At 35.8% G+C, this 23718-nt stretch overlaps 1 protein-coding gene across 1 annotated transcript in view; it reads left to right on the plus strand.

The window, feature by feature from the left end:
• The window catches only part of LOC110200654 (ankyrin repeat domain containing 26), a 97523-nt gene that overhangs the window by 23557 nt on the left and 50248 nt on the right, over positions 1-23718 (plus strand). The window contains 11 exon segments of the mRNA XM_078154086.1: positions 1633-1669; positions 4735-4807; positions 9633-9693; positions 10067-10215; positions 12602-12664; positions 12666-12705; positions 12708-12834; positions 12836-12968; positions 15122-15269; positions 15924-15985; positions 18549-18645. Of these exon segments, the coding sequence (XP_078010212.1) occupies positions 1633-1669; positions 4735-4807; positions 9633-9693; positions 10067-10215; positions 12602-12664; positions 12666-12705; positions 12708-12834; positions 12836-12968; positions 15122-15269; positions 15924-15985; positions 18549-18645 (990 nt within the window).

Consider the following 23718-nt stretch of genomic DNA (forward strand, 5'->3'; position numbering starts at 1 on the left):
GTTTTATCATATAAATTTCACCTTGCCCCAGAACATAAGTGACTCTTTGAATCATGTCTATGGTATGAAATAAGCCTGGAGGCAGTGTGCCAGCTCTCCAGCTTTGAGGCGATTAGAACTTTTATGCTTTTTAAACAACCACAGTGAAATCTTTCCTGATCAATCATATCTAACTAGAGAAGAGAACTAGAGACTTTGTTCTGTATGAATTAACTTGTTTCTTCTGGCCCTCCATTCTTGGGAAAGTCTTGGAATACCATTTTATCCTGCACAATATGGCATAATGTTTTTAGCTTAGTTACATTTTAATGGGGAAAAGCAATATGAGTCATATTTGTCACTCATAAAATAGTTACTAGGTACTTAGTATGTATTATGCTATATACCGAAGTCTTATTCTAAAATTCATCAGGGTGTAGAGGCAACCTTAAATTCTCAAAGTTTGTGTAGACAAAGTGAGCACTCTTGTAGGTTTTAGCCAGTTGGAAAGACTAGATAGAGAGCTGGCCTTTAGTAAGAAGTCAGGGTTGTTTAAAACCCACTTCTGATACCTACTGGCTGGTAAACTCTACACAGGTTGCTTAACCTTTTACTGCCTCAAGTTACTAACTCTCTAACACTATAATTTGCAGAGAAATTGCCTGTCTATATCGGTGGAGGTAATTATTCTCACTGTGAGTTCCATATAGATGAAATCTCATCTCATCAAACATACCTAGTTCAAAAGAAATCTGGCAGTATCTTGTTGAATGAATTAGAGAAAGTAAAGTTTGGAGAATAGTTATGAATCATATAATCAAAGAAGTTACCCAGTGAAATGGACAAATGGTCATGTCTTAATTGCTTCCCTTAGACTAGTGGTTGATAGAAAAAAGAAGTGTTTATTTCACTGCCCATCTCACTGTCTTTAGAGTATATTTTGGGGGAGAAAGTCAGAAGAAATAACAGATGTACATTGTACATAATAAGCTTTTTGTTTTTGTTTTTAGTATCCCTCCCTGGGAAGGCTTGAAAAGAAAAAATATATTGGTTTGCAACTCATCAGCCCCTTCCTTCTAGGGACTGTAGAGGTCTATGCAAAGTATGTCATATCTGGATCTCTTGCCCATGGAGAAGAGCTAGAAATATGTTATGTCATACCAAGACAGCGCAGTCTCTGGATCTGCCCTGATTTACAGCATGGACCAAACAGGTCATGCTGTGTCATGTTCAATGTGGCAGTACTATATCTCCAAACATTCCATCTGTGTGGTGAGTGGTAAAAAAGGTGAAACAAATATGGTCTTTCTCAATCTACCTACATAAAAAAGCCCAGATTAATTCTGTTATGTCAGCTCGTTCCTTCTATTTATGATATCTGCTAGTGATGTTATGCTCTGTCAGTGTGAAAATGTCTGCTAGTGAAATGGCCAGTGTAAACAAATCACTGACAGATATCTGATGCTTGAAGAAGACCTCTTTCTACCCTCAGAGCCTTGATACTTAAGACACTTATCTCTGGCATAATTGCATTTGTATCATGGGTCTTTGTCCAACAAAATATATTGTAGCAAAACTTCATAAATTATACCTTTAATATTAATATCATGTATTTGTATTTCTGTTTTAATTGTATTTTACTTCTTTTTCCAGTAATGGAAGAAAATTCCCTGGAAGAATCTATAAGCAGGTAGGCTTCATAGGGGTTAATATTTCCTTTAATTAACTAATCCATTAATTATTTTAATCAAATTAATTTATTAATTAGTAATTTAATTAATTAATCCACATGGTCCATTCTCTAATAGGTGTTTCTCTCCAAGGCAAAGCAGATTCTCATGCTCCAAAAAATAACATATCTTCAATTTAACGAATTCCCACCATCATATTAACCCATGTGTTTACTTCATTATCTCGCATAGAATTATGTTTATTAAACACCTCATATATTTATATATTAATCAGATTGGCAACTATTCTGTGTTAGAGTTGCCTGTGAACACCGAAGGATTGAGTTATTTGCCTGGGCATACAAAACCAATATGTGACAAAGGGAGAACTTGAATCCAGTATATTTGTACTCCCTATCCACAATCCCCTAAGAGATCTATTAATAAAAAGTAATTAGATGGATAAAGAATGAGCAAGCTATGTTCTTCCATATCACCACAGTATGTATTAGCTACCTGGAATAGATTCCTAAGAAGCCTTTTAAGGCACGTCTCTAGTGCAAATATGTATCTTCTTAAAGTTGAGGAAATGTATCTAAGTGCTCAGGGATTATCAAGTCCAGGGGTGATCAGCATGGGGTAGCGATTAGTCACTGGGGACAGGGTCTTAAGACAGGATGCAGTGTTGGAAATTTCTCAGCAAGACAGAGAAAAGCAATAGAATAAAATCAGAAGTGGCTGCTAAGTGGTTTCTGCTTGGAGCTCTTGTGGACAACAGTGGTAGAAAGCTGTTTCTCACATTGAGACCTTGGCAGGAATATTGTAGTTCCCAGTTTGAGGCATCCAGGCAAGCTGGCATTCTATCTTGAGAAGAGGTGGCAAGCCTGTTAAAAGGACATCATTTCTCTAGAGCTCCTAGAGATGCAAAGAGACATGGCAGTGTATTACCTGTAAAGACCACCAACTGGAGTGACTAAGGACTAGATATCTCACTTCCAGTGAGCTCATATTCACACAGTACAGATTCTTTTGCAGTGACCTACAGAGTTTGTACTTTGTTTGTGTTGCTGTCTGTGACAAAAGTTAGTCTTAATATAGAAGAAGGTGAAAAGGCTGGAGAAAAAGCCATTTTGCCCTTTGGATGATCAAGTAGAGGGAATGATACAAACTTTTTAAAATTGAAGAAAAAAGAGAATCTACTAGAGGTAAAGAGGAAGAGTGTGAGTGTGTCAGGAGGTTGGTGGGAAGAGTCATGTAATACAGAGATGCTGAATATTTGGAGCCTTTCTTCCTTCTTTTGTCCAAAGGAGATTGTGTGAAAAAGGGAGCAGGAGCAGGACCTGAACTCAAGAAGGAGAAGGAATTGAGAGGATGATTTGGAATCCTTTAGAATTTTAAAAAAAATCAGAGAGTGAGAGTTAATAATATAAAGAAATTCAGGAGGCCTTGAGAAATTGAAGTGACTTAAGCTGAAAGAGAATGATTCCATCTAAAGGAGATAAAGAAAGTGAGTAAAGATAGATTTGAAGAGTTGGAGGAGGATATATGGAAGGTTATGAGGAGGAAGAGGAAATGGAATGAAACTGAAGGGGAGGTAGAAGGAGAAGAAGGATGTAGAAAGACAAGACCAAATAAATAAAGTGGCAAGTTTAAGGAGAAGGAAAGGACACTTGACTTGCCTGTCAAAGAATCAAGAAAACCTATAAAAAAACAAAACAAAACAAAAAAAGCTGTCTTGGTGTTAACAAATGCTAAGGAGCTAAGAAAAGAAGTGCCTTGGGGGCGGTGGATAGGGAGTGGGTCTAGGAGTAAGAATAAACTGGAATCAAGTTCCCCCTTTGTCACATACTTGTTTTGTGCAAGTCATTAAATCCTTCAGCGTTCTCAGGCAACTCTCTGACACTGAGCAATTGCTAATCTACATTATTTCCCTGCACCAATGAAAACACAAGTCATATACCCTACTGTTCTTGAATTCCTCCTTTTGCAAAGAGGTGAATAGAGTGATAACTCTGTAATTGAAACTCCCTGAACTCAGATTACCACAGCAGTTGTACAGAGGTGCTTCTAGCAAGAAAGATAAAGATTAATAATTTTACTTTTTGTATGTATGGGGAACCAGGTAAATTTTTAGTGACCTGAATTGATTTTTCTGATTCTGTGATTCATGGAAGTCTACTGTAAGGAGATAAGTCTCAAATTAGGTCCTGAAGGAAATGGTGCACATTGATTGGTAGTGGATAGGCAGATGGACATTCGAAACCAAATAGGCATCATGAATATTCTAATTTACTCTGAAAATGGTTTCTATTCTGTTCTATAATATTGTCTGACCAGGTTCATCAGTGATTATATTACATTCAGGAATGATTGCACTTGTAATAATTACCTTTCTGAGACTGTAATATACGACCTACTCACATATCCAGAGGGCAGCTAGGCAATATAGCGGAGAGAGCGCTGGACTTGAAATCAGGAAGACTTATGTTTATGAGGTCAGATCTAGCCTCAGACACTTACTAGCTGGTTGACCCCGGGCAAGTCATTTTCCTTATCTATGAAATGAACTGGGGAAGGAAATGGCAAACCACTCCAGTGGTTTGCTATGAAAACTCCAAGTGAGGTCACAAAGAGTTAGACACAACTGAAAGAGCGAACAACAAACACAAGTCCTATCTAGAGTTGAAAACTAAGGAAGGTGACTTTAAGAAAAATGAGAGACTTACTATGAAAATGTTTGTCAGAAACCTAGTAAGGAAGGCACAGAGAGTAATGCTACAGATACATTGCAGGTTTTTGGTGAGTGTATGATTTGTAATGTCCCATTGTATTCATTTGTCAGCTTTAGAGGAGTATAAAAATAGGAAGTGAGCTTATTCTGGAGGATAAACCCACTGATAGCTTTTACAATAATATTCTGTGCCAGATTGAATCTTGGAGTAGGCATAGTTTACATACTCTGCTCTATTAAGTTATCCTTTGTAATGTATCATTTGGTAGTAAAACGTCTGACAACAACTGAAAAGCCTTTTTGACAATTCTCTTCTGGAAATAAAACTACTTATTTTTGTTTTCTTTTTAAAAGACTCTGTGACAAACCTGGGGCTGATGATTCCTGGCCAACCACAGATGAAGAAGAATTAGATTTTAGTATTAAGGTAAAGTTTCTTTATGAAATTTTTTTTCTAGTCTTAAATTTCAGTTTAGTGGGTGCTTTGCTTTGTAAAAAGATTTGTTGTAAACCTAATAATCATCAACAAAATCAAACAAAAATAAAATTTTAAACAATATCCTTAGTATTTAACTCCATATGAATTCAACCCATGTGGAGCCAAATGAGTTAAAAGCAAAAAAGCTTTTGTTTTGTGTTAGGCTTTAGGTTTCTTTCAAATTTTCCCACCTTTAACTTTGTTTTTTTTTTCCCTGAAAAACTAGGTAAAATCAATGCTTTCTGCTGATATCTCTGTATCACTTTCCATATTTCCTTGTAACCTTTGTATTTATTTGTGCACTCAAAAGAGTATTGGATTGGGAGTCAGAGAACCTGGGTTCATATTCTATGGATACCACTCCTAAATAAATACCTTGGCAAAGTGGTTTTTTTTTTCCTGGATAATATTTAAGGTCCCTTCTAGCTTTAAATCTATGATCCATTATGTGATATACTGTTCTCCAAATGTTGGGAATAGAGATTACTTCCAATTTTTTAGCTTTTACAGATAGAGCAGATATAAATATTTTTGTTTAGCTAGGTCCTTTTTACCCTTCCTTTGCTCTTTTTAGGGTGAATTAATAGCAATGGAATTATAGCAATGAAAATCAGTTTTATGACTCTTGTATGTTGTTCTCCAAAATGTTTGCACTAATGTACAGTCTGACCAGTGGTATATTAGAATTTCCCACAACTACATGAATTTATAATTTTTGTAATTTTTGACATTCTAGTTGATATAATAAACTTATGTCAATTTACATTTCTCTGCCTATTGGAAGATTGGAACATTTTTCATGAAGTAATTCTGTAATAATGAAACAATTTTTATTCAATCATTGCTTCATTTTACTAGATTGAGAGATATGTATCAGATAGTCAGTCTTCAATTTTTATGAAGGTCACATTCTTAGAAAATGGCACAAAAGTCAAATACTTAAATATGTATTCACTGAACATATGGGAAATAGAGCTTAGGTTCCCATGACCACCAAAAATTGTAATCTTTTGCTAGAGATTGCTGAATATACCGTTTCTAACAGCTCAGCCCACTATGCTTTAGACTAATTTTCTGCCGTGTCCCACCCCCCAGGTGGATACCTTCCCTTTGCCCCTTTTCCAGCTTCCTTTTATGTACTATTTTTTCATTAGAATTTAAGCTCCTAGAAAGAGGGGCTGTCTTTCCTTTTGCTTATATTTGTATTCCCAGAACTTAACACTGTGTCTGACACATATTAAGGGCTTAATTAGCATCTCTTCTAAGCTATATAATTTTATGATCCCAGTATTTATTACAGTTTTATTATGGTATGATTTGTAAAAGTTGTGTTTAGAATTTCTGCCTTTAAAAAGATTACCATTTCTGCGTGTCTGAATCTACTTTTTTTAAAGGTTCTATATGATAATGAGATATATTTATGTAACATTCTTGTTCAGAGGACCCTATGAGACTTACACTGCATTTGGGGACCGTAATTGTTATACAAAACTTGAGTTTTAAAGTCAAACAATAAAACTATGCTAAGGAATGTTTGGTAAGATCTTTAATCTACAAAGGTAGGGTGAACAAGATCGGTGAAGTGTCTAGCAGATACCTGCCACTCCACAAACTTGCAGCATTGTCCTTCTCGTTTCTTTCCCCTACTGTGTGTGGGGGTTGTTATTGTGAAAGTGAAAATGAGGTTAGTAATTAAAGCATGCAGATGCTTGAAGTTGCAAATGATAAACCACCTGAATGTTGAGGATTGACTGTATATATATTACATATTACCATTATCAAACTTAGTTTATATACTTATTTAAAATATTTTCCAACCTTTTTCTGTTCTTTTAATTTTAGAAATACCATTTTTTCTTTCTTGAATAGATCTCTCCATAATCAAACCTATTGATTTTGTCTCTAATAATTCTTCTGTTTGATAAAAAGTATCCTCCACAGTTGATAAAAAATTTTATTCCATTTATTACAACTCTTAATTTTAAATATTTAAATAAACAATATAATTAATGTTTATTGTAGCATACAGTATGAGGTATAAATCTAAAACCTTACCTTCTACTGCTTGCCTAAAAAAAACTAAGCACCATAGAAATTTTACTACTCCCTCTTCTCTGACTATGCCTTGTACTTTCCAACGTCCAAGACTTATAGTTAGTTCCTTCCTCCTACCATTGGCCTTTGGACACTCAAATCATAAATTAAGTATTAAGGCCTAGGTCAAATGCTCCTTATTTTAAGAAATTTTCCCTGATCCCATTTCTTTCTCCCTTCCTATATGGAAGCAAGCTCTCCCTCTTTTGATGTCCATTAAATGTACCTTAAATTGCATCACATTTCTCTTATTTATCACATGGTTTTATATTATAGTGATTGGTGTAAATATCTCATAGCTCCTTAGGGATGGAACATCTCTTTTTATTTCCCATTGAATCTAGTAGAGTAACTTACACATAAAAACATGAGTTGCATGAATTGACATTTTTTATGTTTTTTTCTAAGTGAATAGGCAGTATTAATGATGGGCTATATGTAATTAATTAATTAATAATAATAGCTAAAATTTATATCGGCACTTCTACGTGTCAGATACTGTGCTAAGCACGTTACAATTATTATCTCATTTGAGTCTCACAACAACCCTGAGAGGTAAGTACTGCTATTATCCGAATTTTACACATGAAGAAATTGAGGCAAACAGCAGTTAAGTAACCTGCCCCCAGGGTAACACAGCTAGTAAGTGTCTGAGGCAGAAATTGAATTCTAATCTTCCTGACTGCAGGCTTGTGCTTTATCCATTATTTTTGCTCAAATATCCATCTCCTACCTTTGTAGTACATACTGAGTTTTTTTTGGTAGATAATTTTGGGTTTGTGACACTTATTTATTTTATTTTGTAAATGTTATGTCCAAATTTCTTAGTTCCTTGTTTTTTTTTTCTTTTTTTTGTGAGGCAGTTGGGTTAAGTGACTTGCTTAGGGTCACAGAGCTAGTAAATGTCAAGTGTCTGAAGCCAAATTTGAACTCAGGTTCTCTTGACTCCAGGTCTTCTATGTGCTGCGCCACCTACCTGCCCCCATAGTCTCTTGTCATAAGAAGTTCTTGAAAAGTCTGCTTTGATTATATTTGTTACTTGGTACATGATGTATATATTTCTGGCAGCTTGTAGTAAGGAGGTAGCATGACATGGTAGCAATAACTTATGACAGAAGAAAGATGATAGCAGGGATGGAAGGATCTAGTGAGGGTGTTTTCAGGATGTGGGAGACATGGACATGGTTGCAGGCAATAGAGAATGACCTAGAAGATAGCTGAGATTAAAAATAAATGTTAGAATCGGTATGAGAGAGGTGGCAAATCTGTTGGAGGAGATGGGATGGGATGGGATCACCTGAAAAAGTAGAGGGCTCAGCTTGGTGAGGAGTAAGGCCACTTTATCATGTGATATAGGGATGAAGGAGACAATGGCAGAAGGCATCTGAGTGATTGCAGAGGTGGAAGAGGGAGCTCATGTCCAATGGCCTTTATTTTTTCTATAAAAAATTTGAAGCAAGTTTCTCAGCTGAAAGTGTAGAGGAAGAGGGAACCATGGAAGGTTTGAGAGGGGATGAAAAGGCTTGGAAGAGCAGTTGTGGAGGGTGGGATAGGTAAGATAAGAGAAGTATGGTAGGATTGCCTAGAAGCAGTAAAGGTCCACTTGAGCTTATATAACACAAATTTGCAATAGTCACACTAAGAATGGTTGCATGGTTTTCTCATTTTTAATTGGTTTCCTATTTAAACTTATGTATTTTATTTTATGCACTTAAACACATTTTTTGAATAGTGATCCAATGGTTTTACTAGACAGCCAATGAGGCCTATGACACACACAAAAATTGTAAAAAAACCTCTTTTTTAGGTAGGTTTTTTTGGGAGTTGTATATAATACTTGATTCTTGGCATTAACGCAAAAGCAATAAACAGTACATAAAAAATATCTGCCATTAGACTGCATCTTCACAGCTTTTCCTAGACCCAGATAGTTCCTAGAGGGTAAAGCCCAGTCCTTCCAAGTGCATACATACAACACAAAAAAGGTCAAAGAATACGACATAGTTTGCAGTTGATGTTGAGTACATATTGAGGAGTTCTAGTCCTTAGATGAAGATGTGAGACCTGAATGCAAGATCTCAGCTTTTTCTCAGCAGTACAAAGAAGGGGCTCAAGACCTTGTGTGAACTGAGGTTCTTATAGCCTTATTTTTTTTTCTTTTTAGTGGCCTCTTGCTAGCAGGAACTTTTGCTTTCTTCCTGCTGAAGGTGTCAATTGTAATGAATGAACCCAACAACTGGGTCTAGAAAAAGTGAGCCTGACATCAACATTTCTCTAGTTTCCCCAGTGTTGAGACCTTTAGTCAGGTTTCTCCTCCTTTCTTTAGTTTTAACAAAAGAAGTAATTTAGAGTAATTATTACTATTCCAAAACACACAAAGAAACTAAAACTAATGACTAAGGGACTTTAATTGTCTTTGTTATAGTGATTTGAATGATACATTGAAATACTAATTTCTAAAACCTAGTATTTTTCAATGATATGACAAAGTATTGAAGAATAAAATTGTACTTCTTGGTATATCAGTTTTTGGTGAACAAAATAGTCAAGAAGACTTTATTTTCTACATTATGATCAGACTAAATACATTACAATGGTAAATGTCAGAAAAATGTAGACTGTTAAAAAATAGTATCTTATAGGAATTGATACTCATTATTCTTTTTTTTTTTCTTGGCAGAAACTCCCCAAGTCGAAGTTAACCAAAATAATAAGTGCTTCTCAGCAGATAAGGAAAAACAGTAAGCCATCTGAGGAATTTCCACTCTTATATTATTATTTATTGCCTTGAAATGATAGATTTCTTCATGTACTCTTTATTGGTTTTTAATACAGTAGAGAAGTCAATACAGAACATAGAACTTTTCTTGGGCACAGTGAGTCATATAGCGAAAAAGAAGATATGACAAATTCCCTTCCTAAGCCTTCATCCCAAGCCCAGTGCTCCCCTCATCTTGTCCATCCCTCACTTGGCTCCTTTTCAAGGTCTTCCCAGATGATGTCTACTCTTCTGGGCATTAATAAGGTAATTATATTGGCTATGATTCCTATCCTTCTTTCCATATTTGTTTACCCTCTTTCCTTTCCTCCCTCGCTCATCACCACTTCATGAAGATGGCAAGGATTCTAGGAATGGAAGTCCTCAATAGTCACATCAAAAGAAAACTCAGGGAAATTTATATATTGAAGATGAAACATTGATTGGTCCAGACAAGTCATGAGGGAATTATCAGGAAGAAGGATTAGAAAGCAGCCAAGAAGGGGTGGAGCCAAGATGGCAGAGTAAAAGTAGTGACTTGCTTGAGTACTTCCCCAAACCCCTCTAAATACCTGTAAAAAAACTACTCTAAACAAATTTCTAGCTCAGCAGAACTTAAAAAAGACAGTGAAACTGATGTCTAGCCCAACACAACCTGGATGGTTGATAGGAAAGGTCAGTTGCTCTGAGCTAGGAGGGTGTGCAAGCACAGTACAGGACAGTACAACCTCCACATTGGAAACAGAGCCCTACCTTAACAAAGAGTTAAAAAGTCAAGTAATTGGCTGAGAACATTAGCAAACGCAGAAAAAAAAACTAAGACTATAGAATCTTTCTTTGGTGACAAAGAGGATCAAAACATATCACAAGAAGGAGATAACAAAGTCAAAGCTCCTACATCCTCCAAGAAAAATGTGAATTGGTCTCAGGTCATGGAAAAGCTCAAAAAGGATTTTGAAAAGCAAATAAGAGAAGTAGAGGACAAACTGGAAAGAGAAATAAGAGTGATGTAAGAAAATCATGAAAAACAAGTCAACACCTTGCTAAAGGAGACCCAAACAAATACTGAAGAAAATAATACCTTGAAAAATAAGACTAACCCACATGGCAAAAGAGGTCCAAAAAGCCATTGAGGAGAAGAATGCCTCGGAAAGCAGAATTGGCTGAATGGAAAGGAGGTCCAAAAGCTCACTGAAGAAAGTAATTCCTTAAAAATTAGAATGGAGCAAGTGGAAGCTAATGACTCTATGAAAATTGAAGAAATTATAAAACAAAACCAAAAGAATGAAACAATAGAAGACACTGTGAAATATCTTATTGGAAAAACAACTGACCTAGAAAATAGATCCAGGAGCGATAATTTAAAAATTATCGGAGCATCTGGCAGCCAAGTTCGATAAAAGAGCCTAGATATCATCTTTCAAGAAATTATTGAAGAAAACTGCCCTAATATTCTAGAACCAGAGGGTAAAATAGAAATTGAAAGAATCCACTGATCACCTCCTGAAAGAGATCTCCAAAGGAAAGCTCCTAAGAATATTATAGTCAAATTCCAGAGTTCCCAGGTCAAGGAGAACATATTGCAAGCAGCCAGAAAAAAAGAATTCAATATTTTGGAAACACAATCAGGATAACACAAGATTTAGCAGCTTCTACATTAAGGGGCCAGAGGGCATGGAATATGATATTCCAGAGGGCAAAGGAAATAAGATTACAATCAAGAATCACCTACCCAGCAAAACTGAGTGTAATTCTTCATGGGGGGAAAAAAATAGACATTCAATGAAATAGAGAACTTTCAAGCATTCTCGATGAAAAGACCAGAACTGAATAGAAAAGTTGACTTTCAAATACAAGACTCAAGAGAAACATGAAAAGGTAAACAGGAAAGAGAAATCATAAGAGACTTATTAAAGTTGAGCTGTTTATATTCCTACATGGAAAGATGATATTTGTAACTCATGAGACCTTTCTCATTATTAGGGGAGTTGGAGGAAATATGTATGTTGACAGAGGGCACAGGGCGAGTTGAATATGAAGGGATGATATTTAAAAAAATAAAATTAATGGATGAAAGAGGATTGTACTGGGAGAAGGATAAAGGGAAAAGTAGAATGGGGTAAATAATCTCACATAAAAGAAGCAAGAAAAAGCTTTTAGAGTGGATGGGAAGTGAGGGAGCTGAGAGGGAATAAGTGAATCTTACTCTCATTGTATTTGGCTTAAGGACAGAATAACATACGCAATTAATTGGGTATGGAAATCTATCTTACACTACAGGATAGTGGGAAGGGGATAAGAAAGGGGAAGATGATAGAAGGGAGGGCAGATTGGGGAGGGGGTAATCAGAAGCAAACACTTTTGAGGAGGGACAGGATCAAAGGAGAGAGCAGAATAAACAGGGACAGGATAGAATGAAGGGAAATATAATTAGTCTTTTTCAATATTACTGTTATGGAAATATTTTACATGACTATAATGTATAACCTATATTGAATTCCTTGTCCTCTCAAGGGCATGTGGGTGGTTGGGGAGGGAAGAATGGAGAGAATTTGGAACTTAAAGTTTTAAAAATGAATTTTAAAAATTGTTTTTACATGCAACAGGTAAATAAGATATACAGGCAATGGAGTATAGACATCTATCCTGCCTTATAGGAAAATAAAAGGGGAAGGGGATAAGAGAAGAGAGTGAGGAAGGGAGAGCAGATTGGAGGAAAGGGTATTCAGAATGCACACTGTCTTGGGGTGAGGGGAGGGGAGAGATGGGGAGAAAATTTAGAACTCAATCTTTTGGAAGTGAATGTTGAAAACTAAAAATAAATTAATTAGTAAAAAAAAATTAAATCATCTGCTGGGGGGGAGGGGGAGAAAAAAGAAAGCAGCCAAGAGTAAGGACAGTTAGAAGATTATTAAGATAAAGTGGCAGAGGAGGAATTCAGTCAAGATGTCCATGATGCAGGAATTTAGTCAAGATGAGCAGGATGCTATAGATGGAGGGAAGGATTGGAATATGTAGATACAGAGGAAGAAGAAGAATAAAGTCAAGGTGAAGAAGATTTTGAAAATATAAAGGGAAAAGAGATTTTGAGTAATCAACAGAATCTCTCTCTTTATACTATTAAATGATAGAAATGGAGCTAAATGTAAAATGAGTAAAGAAAAGAAAGTAATGAACATTGCTACCAAATTTCCCATGGCAATTATAACGGATGTTTATTGAAACTTAAGTGCAAACTTATATGTCACTTCTCTTAAGGTAAAAATAACAAAATGTTTTGTTTGGTTAACAAATGATTTTTCTTTGAAAGTCAAGATTTAGATCTAGCTTACTTAGTCCAAACTTAGTTGTTTTGTTCTCATAGATGAATTAGAACAAGAAGAATATGTGAAAAATATTTTAGGCCATAATAACTTTTTTTTCATTTATTCAAATACTAAGTATCTACCACATATTATACTTGAGTGTGTAAAATGAATGAAAGTGGGATTTCTGATTGATTATAAATTAAAACAAAGTTTCCAGTAATAGAATTATAAAAAGAGAAGAAACTTTGAAAGGTTCAAGTAGTATGTATATTTGCTTTTATTTAAAATGCCTATGTGCCATCCCTAACATTCTATTTTTAAAGACTCAGAAAAAGTGATTCCAAGATATTTTCTCAGACCTTTGTAATTTTTTGCCTTAAGAACTGTAAAACCCTGAAATGGAATTTCCTTTTTATTTGAGACCAATTTTAAGTTTACCTCTCTTTTGTTCTTCAGATGGATATTAATTCTTCTCTAAGGTAATAGTTAACATAGAACAGAGGAATACAAACCAGAACTTAAATAATAATCTTATTATAATCCCTCATCTTCCAACCTTTTTTAAAAGACATCTAATTTCCAAAACTTTCATTTCTGTTCCATGCAGTATATATTGTTAGCTTACCTTGCATTGTGACCTAATATAAAAGTGGGACAAAACATGTTGTAATCTCAAATTTGAAAATTTCACTTTCAATTTCTCCTTTATATTTTAATAGCAATCATAACAACCCCAAATTTTAATAATTAAGTTCAGCAATTTATTCCACATTATAAAATTTTCTTATTTGCAAGGCATTTTGTTATAAGAAATTCAGAAGCCAAAAAGACTCAGTTTATGGCCATTATGTACTGTATAATTTAATCATGGATTTAAGACTTACACAAATAACTTTAATTTCTTATAGCTACTAAAAAAAAAGTAAGTTTAAAAGCCCCAACAATCTACATGAAGTATTTGAATATTTATAATTTAAATGAGATTAAAGTTAAACTTCTTTCCTCTTCATGTATCTCTGTTTAGGTCAAATTAGATTACCCATCATTTCCTAAATGTACCTTGAGCTTTTCATTCTTCAGTGCCTTTCCTTACACTATTCACTGTGTTTGGGATATCTTCCTTGCCCTCTTTTTTTGCCATCTGAAATTCTAGCTATCTTTCAAGGCCCAAATCAAACAATACCACCTATATAAAGCTTTCACTGGTCCTTCTAACTCTTCTAAGCTCATATATTTTGAATACATTTCACAGATTCTTCTTTCTTTCATATTTATATCTTAGTAAATAGTGATTAATTATCTGCTATGTACCAGGCAGTGTGCTAAGTGCCAGGGATATGAATTTTAAAAAAGAAAGACAGTACCTGCCCTCAAGGGGCTTACAATTTAATGGAGGAAGACAATGCAAAATATCAAAGGAAACCAATAATTTGGGAGTTAGGTGAAAATACGTGTTTCTCAGACAGAGGGGAGAAGTTAGAGAACTGCACAGTAGTGCAGCAAAGTGAGAAATGAAGAATTGTTTCTACTAAGCCCTCTCCTGCAGTGGAGGCTTTGAAATTCCTCCTGTCATGGGGCCGGTGGTTAGGTGGAGTACCAAGGCTTGTGTAATCTTGAAGGATGATGAGGTTTCCCCAATCATAGGATTCCTAGGGCCTGGTGGAGTAGTCCCAAAGTTGTGGTGAGAAATGAGGAGATGTCTGTGCTGGGCTCTCTCCTTCAGTGGAGGTTTTGGAGTTCATGGTTCACCTCTCCAATCAGAGGGTATCTTATCATCCCTATTAGATTAGTATTTGAGCATAAGAAATGTTTATTATCTTTCTCATGTCCTAGTACTTGAATTTGTTGAAGGAAGAATTAAAACATTCATTGGCATATATCATGCTGTAAATTAATATTTCTACTTATGGAGAAGAATTTTTCTATAAGGCAAATATCTAAAATAAGTGACTGCAAAAATCTAATTCTTTGCATGATTTGATTGTTAGGTCCATCAACATCTGGCAATTATGGTATGTTACATAGGTTTGTATTATGCATGCTAGCAACAGATTAAAGAAAAGTTTTGTAGGACATTGTACATTTCATTCTCATTAATTATAGGAAGAATCAACAGAATCAGAGGAGGAAGAAAAGGAAGATGCTGTATCTGTTGACAATGGTACTAGAGAACAAACACTTCCTGAAACTGCAAATCTTCCCAATGAAGTTCAGGCTCACTGTACATCAGAGAATCGTGCTGTTAGAAAAGGCAAGTTATTGTTTGATAGGACCCAGGATTTCATCATTGTGGGAAATTCCCATTGAGAAAATTTCTACCAATGCATATTGACAACTGTTCTACAGCTTATATATAGTATTACTGAATACCCTGGGGCACTAATAGGTTCATTGTCTTGCCCATGGTCACACAGCCAGTATTTCTGAAAAAATACTCAAACACATGTCTTCCTAACTCCAAAACTATCCTTGTATCCACTGTGCTGTGCTATTCCTCACGTTGTAGAATATGCTTACAAAGCTTTCTTTTTGTAAAATGCCATTATAAACCTGTAAATTTAATGTGTATTGACCTAACTCTGAAGTATGTTAAATACAAATAATCTTTCTCTTTCTCTTTTTTACCCATAATATTAAGTGTATTTTAGAAAAGATTTTTGTTATGTAGTCTTGTATAAAATTACCTCAGCTCCTAACTTCTTTCTTTGAAGTACCCTCCTTTGCCCACAATGCCTAAATCCAAATGTTGCGCTCTTATTCTGGTTTTGTTTCCTCGAATGTTTTTGTTGTCATTTTCATTTAATTTTCCCTGAAGCAATTATGAATAGAAATATTTGAACAGTTTTCATGTTCTCAGTAGTACATATTGTAATTATTAATGTAATTTTTTGCCTCTGCTTTATAGATATGATGTTAGCATTAGGATTGGAAGAGGAAGAAGATGCAGAATCACCTTGGGATTCAGAGGTATCTTCTCTTAAGTTATTTTGAAACTTCAATATTGATTGTTTCCTTTCAAATTGCATTGCAGATTTACTTGTTTACTAATGATTGCAATTGCCTAGGTGGAATGAAAACTAGAATTTTTGAGCTGGAAGGGACCTTAGAAATAATCTAGTCCAACTACTTACATTTAACACATGAGGAAGCTGATCCCCAGAGAAGTCAGATAACTTGTCTATGGTCTCACAACTGATTAGTTACAGAACCAAGAATTTAATCCAATGGTCCTAACTTGCAGGCCATACACTTTCCATTCTACCCCTTAATAGTTTACCAATTTCAAAATGTCATTCATTCATTTACTCAATCATTCAGTGAACAAATGCCATAGTACCATATGCTAGGTATTAAGATATATTCCAGTGAAGTAAGAGACTTCAGACAAAGACTTAGTATACAACCCTGCTTCCCTGCTACATGAGTAGTTTAACTTTAAGTGATGGAATAGGACACAGGCACTTATAAGATGATTTTATGGTCCACAGGGAGCAAATTTCTGCAGAACTTGTATGCACAAAAGCTGACAGCAATACAGAGGGAAATGGCAGAGTAAATTGTGGTTAGTCAGAAAAGCTTTCATGAAAGAGGTTATAATTAGGACTTAATGATAGGGTCAAATTTTGATTGGCCTAGAAAAGGGAAGAAAACCTTTCAAGAGAGAGGATAGGTAGAAGGAAGTAGGGGTGGTTGCAAGGAATGTAAAGAGTGAGGTTTAGCTGTAACAGATAGCCTATAATAGGGAATAGAAATTATTTTCTATAAATAAGATAATGTGAATTGAGGCCTTGAATGGTAGCTTTAGAAGTTGGGATTCGATTTGCATCAAGGAGCCATTGTCCTTTCTTATGCAGTGTAATAATATTTTGAAATTTGGTATTTTAGGAAAGCTTTTTGTGATCAGTATAGAAGATTAACTGCAGCAGAGGTACATTATAGGGAAAAAAAGATCTTGTTTCAATAGGTGTAAAGTGCTGAAATAAACTAGACTAATGGTGGAAATAGGAAAGATTAAATAATAACTTGTTTATTTTAGAGAAAGATGCAGCAGTATATAGCAATTACTAGGCTACAGAGAGAAGGAGATAACTAAGTTTTTAAGACTGAGGACTGGGGAAAACATAGATATCACTAATAGAGACAAGGAAGTTAGAAAGGTTTGGGAAGGCTTACATGATGACAGGCTAAGGCAACTCTTTAATGTGTTAGTTCTCAGGAAACGTTTAAATGGAGCTATCTCATAGATTGCTAAAATTTTAGGAATATGAGAGTAATGTCAGATGATTTTCCATGTCTTATAGCAAAAGGAGTTCAGAAATCTGGGTCACACAAGAATATCCCTTGAAATTGAAATAGGCAGAGTTGAAGGGATTAACTCACAGTTTTATATTGGAAATAATCAAAGGCAGAAGCATGAAGTGTGAAGACAAGAAAAGGGCAGTGAGTATGCTTATGCTTTTTAGTGTATGTAGAATATTGAGCGGAGACTGTGGAGTTAAACGTAGAGTGGAGACCAGGTAACAGAGAGACAAAAAAATCATGATTCACAAGAGGTTTGGAGACCAGTATTAGACATCAAGCATGAGGCCAGGAAATTAAATGAAAAGAAAAAAATATATTATCCAAGTGTAGGAGACCTCTAGAGAAGGTGGGAATTATATTGAATACTCCACTATCAACGATGAATTTTTCAGTACAATAGATACGGTTAGTATGATTAAGCTAAAATTTTCAGCCATTCTGTCATATGTGTGTATACACACACACACACACACACACACACACGTACATATACATATGTGTGTGCATATGTACATATGTGCGTATATGTATACCTGTGTGCATATGTAATATAAACCTAGATCAGTTTGAACTGTGCAGGGCTTTGTTGTCTAGTAATTTCAGTCATGTCTGACTCCATTTGGGGTTTTCTTGGCAAAGGTACTAGAACGGTTTGCCACTTCCTTCTCCAGCTCATTTTACAGATAAAGAAGCTGAGGCAAACAGGATCACACAGCTAGTGTCTGACACCAGATTTGAACTTATAAAATGAATCTTCCTGACTTCAAGCCCAGGGCTCTATTGACTCTGCCACCTTTTCTAAGATGATTGTACACTGTACATTAGACCCCAAATATTATTTTCTTTTCCCACATTGTTAGCATTTGAAAAACAGTATTTTAAATGTACTATAAAATTTTGTTATAACTATCATAGCAATAATATCCTGACTTGGAATTTTATCATTACTTACAAGTAAGCCATATCTGTATAAAAAAAGTATACTCCAGCCTACAGCACTACATTTACCAGTGTTATCTCATCTATAGACAAAAGAAAGAAGAATAAATTTGAAAGGTGTAAGTGTGATGTTTTCTTTTGAACAAAATGTTTTATAAAAAATTTTATTTTCTGTAGAACTGTCATTTCTCTCTCAGTGGAAAGTTCACATTTTACCAGCAGAAAGCATTCAGGACTGCTTTCTACAGTGAGCTTGCTAACTGTGTTGTTGATCTTTTCATTTGATAAGTGTTCCACTGAAAGTCTCTCCAAAGGATCTGCCAGGCACGTACCTGCAGCCACAAATCAAACCTTAAAAGACAATATTTCAATGAGACAACATGAAGGTAAGATTGTACAGTTAGATTTGTTATATAGTTAGGTTTGTTTGAAAAAAAATAAAAGTGGTATTGGGGAGGAGGTGGCAGGGAAGTGACTCTTATCATCAAATATGTAGAAGAAAAGGTGGGCAAAGTCTTAGTGCCACTAACAGGACTAAGCAGTATCACTGAAGGCTTGCCTGAGCAAAATCAGAAAAAGAGGTCAGAAAAAGGAATATAATAGAAAGTAGGGAAGGAGAGGTATTAGAAGGAGAATGGAAGAGTACAATGGAAAGAGAGAGAATAGAAATACATATGTTTGATATGGAGTGACAGATTGGCTCTAATAATTGTCTCTATTAATAATCGACCAGCGTTTGCATGGTGGTTTGTTTTACAAAACAGAATGAGCTCCATTTCAGTTTAATTAGTTGGTTATACAGATATCTTCCCTGTGATACAAGCCCATATCACCTAATTTTTTGGTGATAGAGTCAAGACCTATAATTCCATTGTTATGAGATAACTCCCTCTACTAGTGCAGGTTAGCACCTTCTCTGAAATTTAGGATCTCAGAGAGTTGACTAGAGTACTGAAAGGTTAAGTGATTTGTTAATAGTCACACAGCCATATCAAAATCAGAGGTGGGACTCGAGCTCAGGCCTTCCTCATTCTAGGGCCATCTCTCCATCTACTCTGCCTCTCAAACTTCACTGGTCTCTCATCTCCTGGCTCTGAAACCTTCAGTTATTTATTTCATGTCTATCAGATAAAATGCAAAATGAAGAAAATGTGTTATAAACTTCATTTTTAAAAATCTTAACTATCTATTTACTCCGAAACATACATAATAGAAGATGGCTGCATTGGAACCAGGATGAAAAAGCAACCAAATTTCCTTTCCTAAATTGCTAGGGAGGGTCTGAGGGCCTCCATATATACTGGATGTTCTTTTTTCTTTCAATCAAAGACAAGATTTATTAGAACATCCATCATACTGGGCAGACTCTGAAGGAGTCCGAATGTTAGTGAGCTATTGGCTAGATTTTAAGAATCTAAGCATCTTAATGGAGACAAGATGGACCTTATATACCCAAAGACTATGGGAGGGATCTAGGAGTGGCCAAGTAGTCTATGAGGCAGTAGAACTCCAGGAACCTGGACCAGTTGGCCAAGGGAGAATGGAGCCTAGATAGGATTAAGGGTGGGAGGAAGCCTGGGACCAGGAGGTAAGACAATGGAGGGCTAGGCTAGGTTAAGGGTAGGAGAGATTTGGGAGGTTGGGTGTAAGCAGTAACATAAGGCCAGTTGATAGGATTTTAGCCTCAGGCTAACTCCAGAGTTTTGGCCATGTGGGAAAGTCCAGGGATTTTCCTAGATGCCATCCTCATCGTTCCCCCCTCAAACAAATGGGACCTAAATTCTTTTGGGGTAACGGGTGAAAGTCTTGGCTTCTGAAACTGCTTCTTGCTGGCAAGGGGTGAAGAGCTGTCTCTGCCTCGATGGGGTTCTAAAGAGGTTGACTGGAACCACGCACAGGCTACATCCAGGGAATGATGGGGGGACATTGGCTGGCATCCGCTGTTTGCTATCAATTGTAGGTGAATGCCTGTCGTATGGAAGACACAAATCTGACAGAAAAGACTGTAGGGCCCAGATATGACAAGATAAAACATCCTTAGCTATGTTTGGATTCAGATAATTCAGTTTTCCAACCATGCAGTCTCAAATCTACGTCATAGCCAGACTCAGGAATAGCGAGGTGGGTAACATTCCTTTTCAAAGGAACATAACAGGGAAACTGAGCCAAGAAGATCCCATCTTACACTGAGGCTAAAATTGTCCTCTCAGCTTTTCCCAATGCTGATTTCCCACCAGTATCATATTCTCTGAGTAGCTTGTGGCATTTCTCTCAGATGATGGATTATTGATTATCCATGGATTATTGTGATCCATCAGACAACTCAAAATGAAATCATATGAACTTTTACTTCACATAGCAAGTTTCACTAATCATAGCTTAGGAAAAACTTTTCCACGATTTACATCTCAAACTTAAATTTGTCCTGGTATAAAAAGCTAATCATTAGAGATTTCTATACACTTGCAAATTCTCAGCAAGCTATAACCTAAACAAGCTTTTTGGCTAGTTTACACATTAAAACAGTAACCAACAATTGTCAAATTATTTTAGCAGTAACCAAATTATGAAAAGTTGCTTGACGTAACTGATACAAAAAGTTCATCAATCTGAAACTTGAAACAAACCCATTACCAGTCAGGTGATTTCACTTTTGTTAAATGCATTTCCAAATTACTTTACACAGAGAATCAACATCTCATCATTAACAGTTAAAACTACAAATGTAAAAGAGCATGTTTAGCCAAGTTCGGAGACTAGCTTCTTTACCTTGAGCAGGATATGCTGAACCTGGGTGATGCTTCCAGGCAAGGGTTACCCTAGGACCCAAGGCCATTGCCAGGGGGGCCCATACTGTAGCTGCTGCTCCTCCTCCCTCCTTCCTTTCCCAGGTGGGAGAGGGTAAAAGCAAAGGTGAGGGGGAAAAGGTGAAACTCTCTTCTCTTATGAGAGGGATTAACAGATACCCTCTTGACTCAAGGAAAAGGACAGGGAGAAAGGAGTGACCAGGGTTGTAAGGAGAGGTTTCAAAACTCCTTAATGACAAATCATAAAACCTCCAGAATCCCAGTGAAGTGAGAGCCTGAGAGCATCAGGTTGAGTGTGAGACAGCTTCATAACTGTCTGCCTGAAAAGCACCTCCAAGCCTTATTGCTTGAGAGCAACCCCAACTGCAGAGCAAGAAAGGAGGGTGTGGGGGCTTACATACCTTCCAGTCTCTGCTGGAGAAGAACTTGGGATTAGGCAGTTTCTCCATACGGCCCACCAAAATGTTGAGATTTAGGGGTGCTGGGGCCCCAAAATCACAAGTGGGTCCTGCCTGAAAGAATTCAACCTAAGCCTTCTTTCAGCCAAAGACAAGGTTTATTAGAACATCCATAATATTGGACAGACTCTTAAGGAGTCTGAATGTTAGTGAGCTATTGGCTAGATAATAAGACTCTGAGCCCATGGCTAGATTATAAGAATCCGAGCAGTGGCTAGATTTTAAGAATCTAAGCCCTGGGTGTTCTTATTACTTGCTTTTACACATATACGTGTCTCCCCTCCCCAGATTAATTTATTCAAGAATAATTATGCTTTTTGCTTTCTTCATTCTTGGCAACTTTTAGCTTACTTTCCTGAATGTTTTCATCCAGTTATATAGTCCAAGGATGTTAAAATGAGGTGGCCATAGGATAAAATACAAAGTTAAAAAAATTTCCAATAGGTTGGCAGAAAAAAATCACTTGCCAGCAACATTTAGGGGATGGAGTGCTGGCTTCCAAGGGCCTTAACAATAGGGCTCTAATCAGCCTTAATTCATACTGCTCTTCTTCACTCTCTTTTTCAGCCAAACTGTTCTATTACGTATTCTGTATATTGTCCTGCCCTGTGCTACTTCCATGTAACTGTTTAGGCCATCTGTTGAAATCTCTCTCTTCCTTCAGAAACTTTCTGAGGTCTAAACTCCATGAAGCTTTCCTGGCTTTTCCTAGTAATTTCCCAATATTTCCCAATTTATTGATTTGTTGGTTTCTTTTAAAAGTATATTTATTATAAACGTCATCAACTAATTTTACAGAGCACCTACTACTACATGACACTATAATCCATCCCAAGGTTTACTAAACTTAGACACAACAGTCATTGTTGTTTCTGAACTTTTCATAAAGGGAAACATAGAACAAATGTAAAATAGTAACAAAAAGAATTATATGTAAATGTTCATTTACCCCCAAGAACCCATGAGTTCACTGGTCTAGACTCTAGTCTTAGATGCCTTGGAAACTGAGATAGATTGGGGCTGACTTCACCTCCCCACCTTGTCTGAGTTATATGCAGTCTTCTTCATTAATTTCTGAGGTAAAAAGAAAAAAATCACCTTATTACCAGACTTTCAATGATGCCCACACAGAATACACACATAAGGACAATCATTGCTAACTTCTAGCACATGGGCCATCCCTCTCTCTTTGATATTAATCACATGTGTTCCAGCTGTTTATAGGAATTAGAGTGTTTTCTTCTTCCATGTGTGAGAGAAGAAGAACAAAGCTATACTTAGAGACAATTAGGCAATTTGTCTATCTTTTCTCTGTCCAGAGGTATAATTAATGTCTTTTTTAGCCCAGGTGAGTGAGTAAAAACATTTATACAGGAGTTAGTTATAACGCTTATATTACTGATGCATATAGGGTTAATAATGTGCTTAGTATTGTTTTGGGAGTATTTATTTTAAAACTTCTTTCAGTTTCTTAATACTTTTGTGGACTGACTTATAGTAAACCTAATATTATAATTTAATATAGTAAACAATTTCTTAAGCCTTTTTTGGACTGATGTATAGTAAACTAATTTAATATTGTAAAATATACAATGCTTTCAGAACTTCAAATTTTATTTTCTGAGATTTATTGTAAATATGTAAAAAGCTTTGTTTTCCATTAATTATATATGTTGAAAAGTTTTTATATATTAATAACGTTGAATTTGTGATTGAGATGATTAAAACAATTTTGCTGTTTTAAAATAACTCTCAAAATTGAAAGTTTTTGTACATCATTTCTTAGATGTATTTTATATACCTTCTTTCATGAATGGATCAAGAAGCTTTAAGATGAATAAACTAATGGATATGAGAAGTATAGGCATGCCAGTAGGCAACGTGGGTATGGAAAGAAATGAAAATGTATTATTAACCATTATTCTACAAGTGTGCATCTATGTGTATGTATTCAGAACATTTATTTCTAGCCCTTTAGTTCTGTGATAAAAATATGGTTTATAGATTGCTTTAAATTCTGTTTTATCTTTACTGTGTACATATTGCCCGATTTTGCAAATTATATAACCAATTAAGGAATCACCCACAGTATGAACACTTGTAGTATAATTGCATTAATCACTCTCATTGCCTGGAAGACATGCTGCTGCATTAGAGTATCATCTTTTTAATTAATTCCCTGTGAGACTTGAAT

This window comes from Phascolarctos cinereus, unplaced genomic scaffold, assembly GCF_003287225.1.
Source record: "Phascolarctos cinereus isolate Bilbo 61053 unplaced genomic scaffold, phaCin_HiC Scaffold_1;HRSCAF=81, whole genome shotgun sequence".
Taxonomy (NCBI): domain Eukaryota; kingdom Metazoa; phylum Chordata; class Mammalia; order Diprotodontia; family Phascolarctidae; genus Phascolarctos; species Phascolarctos cinereus.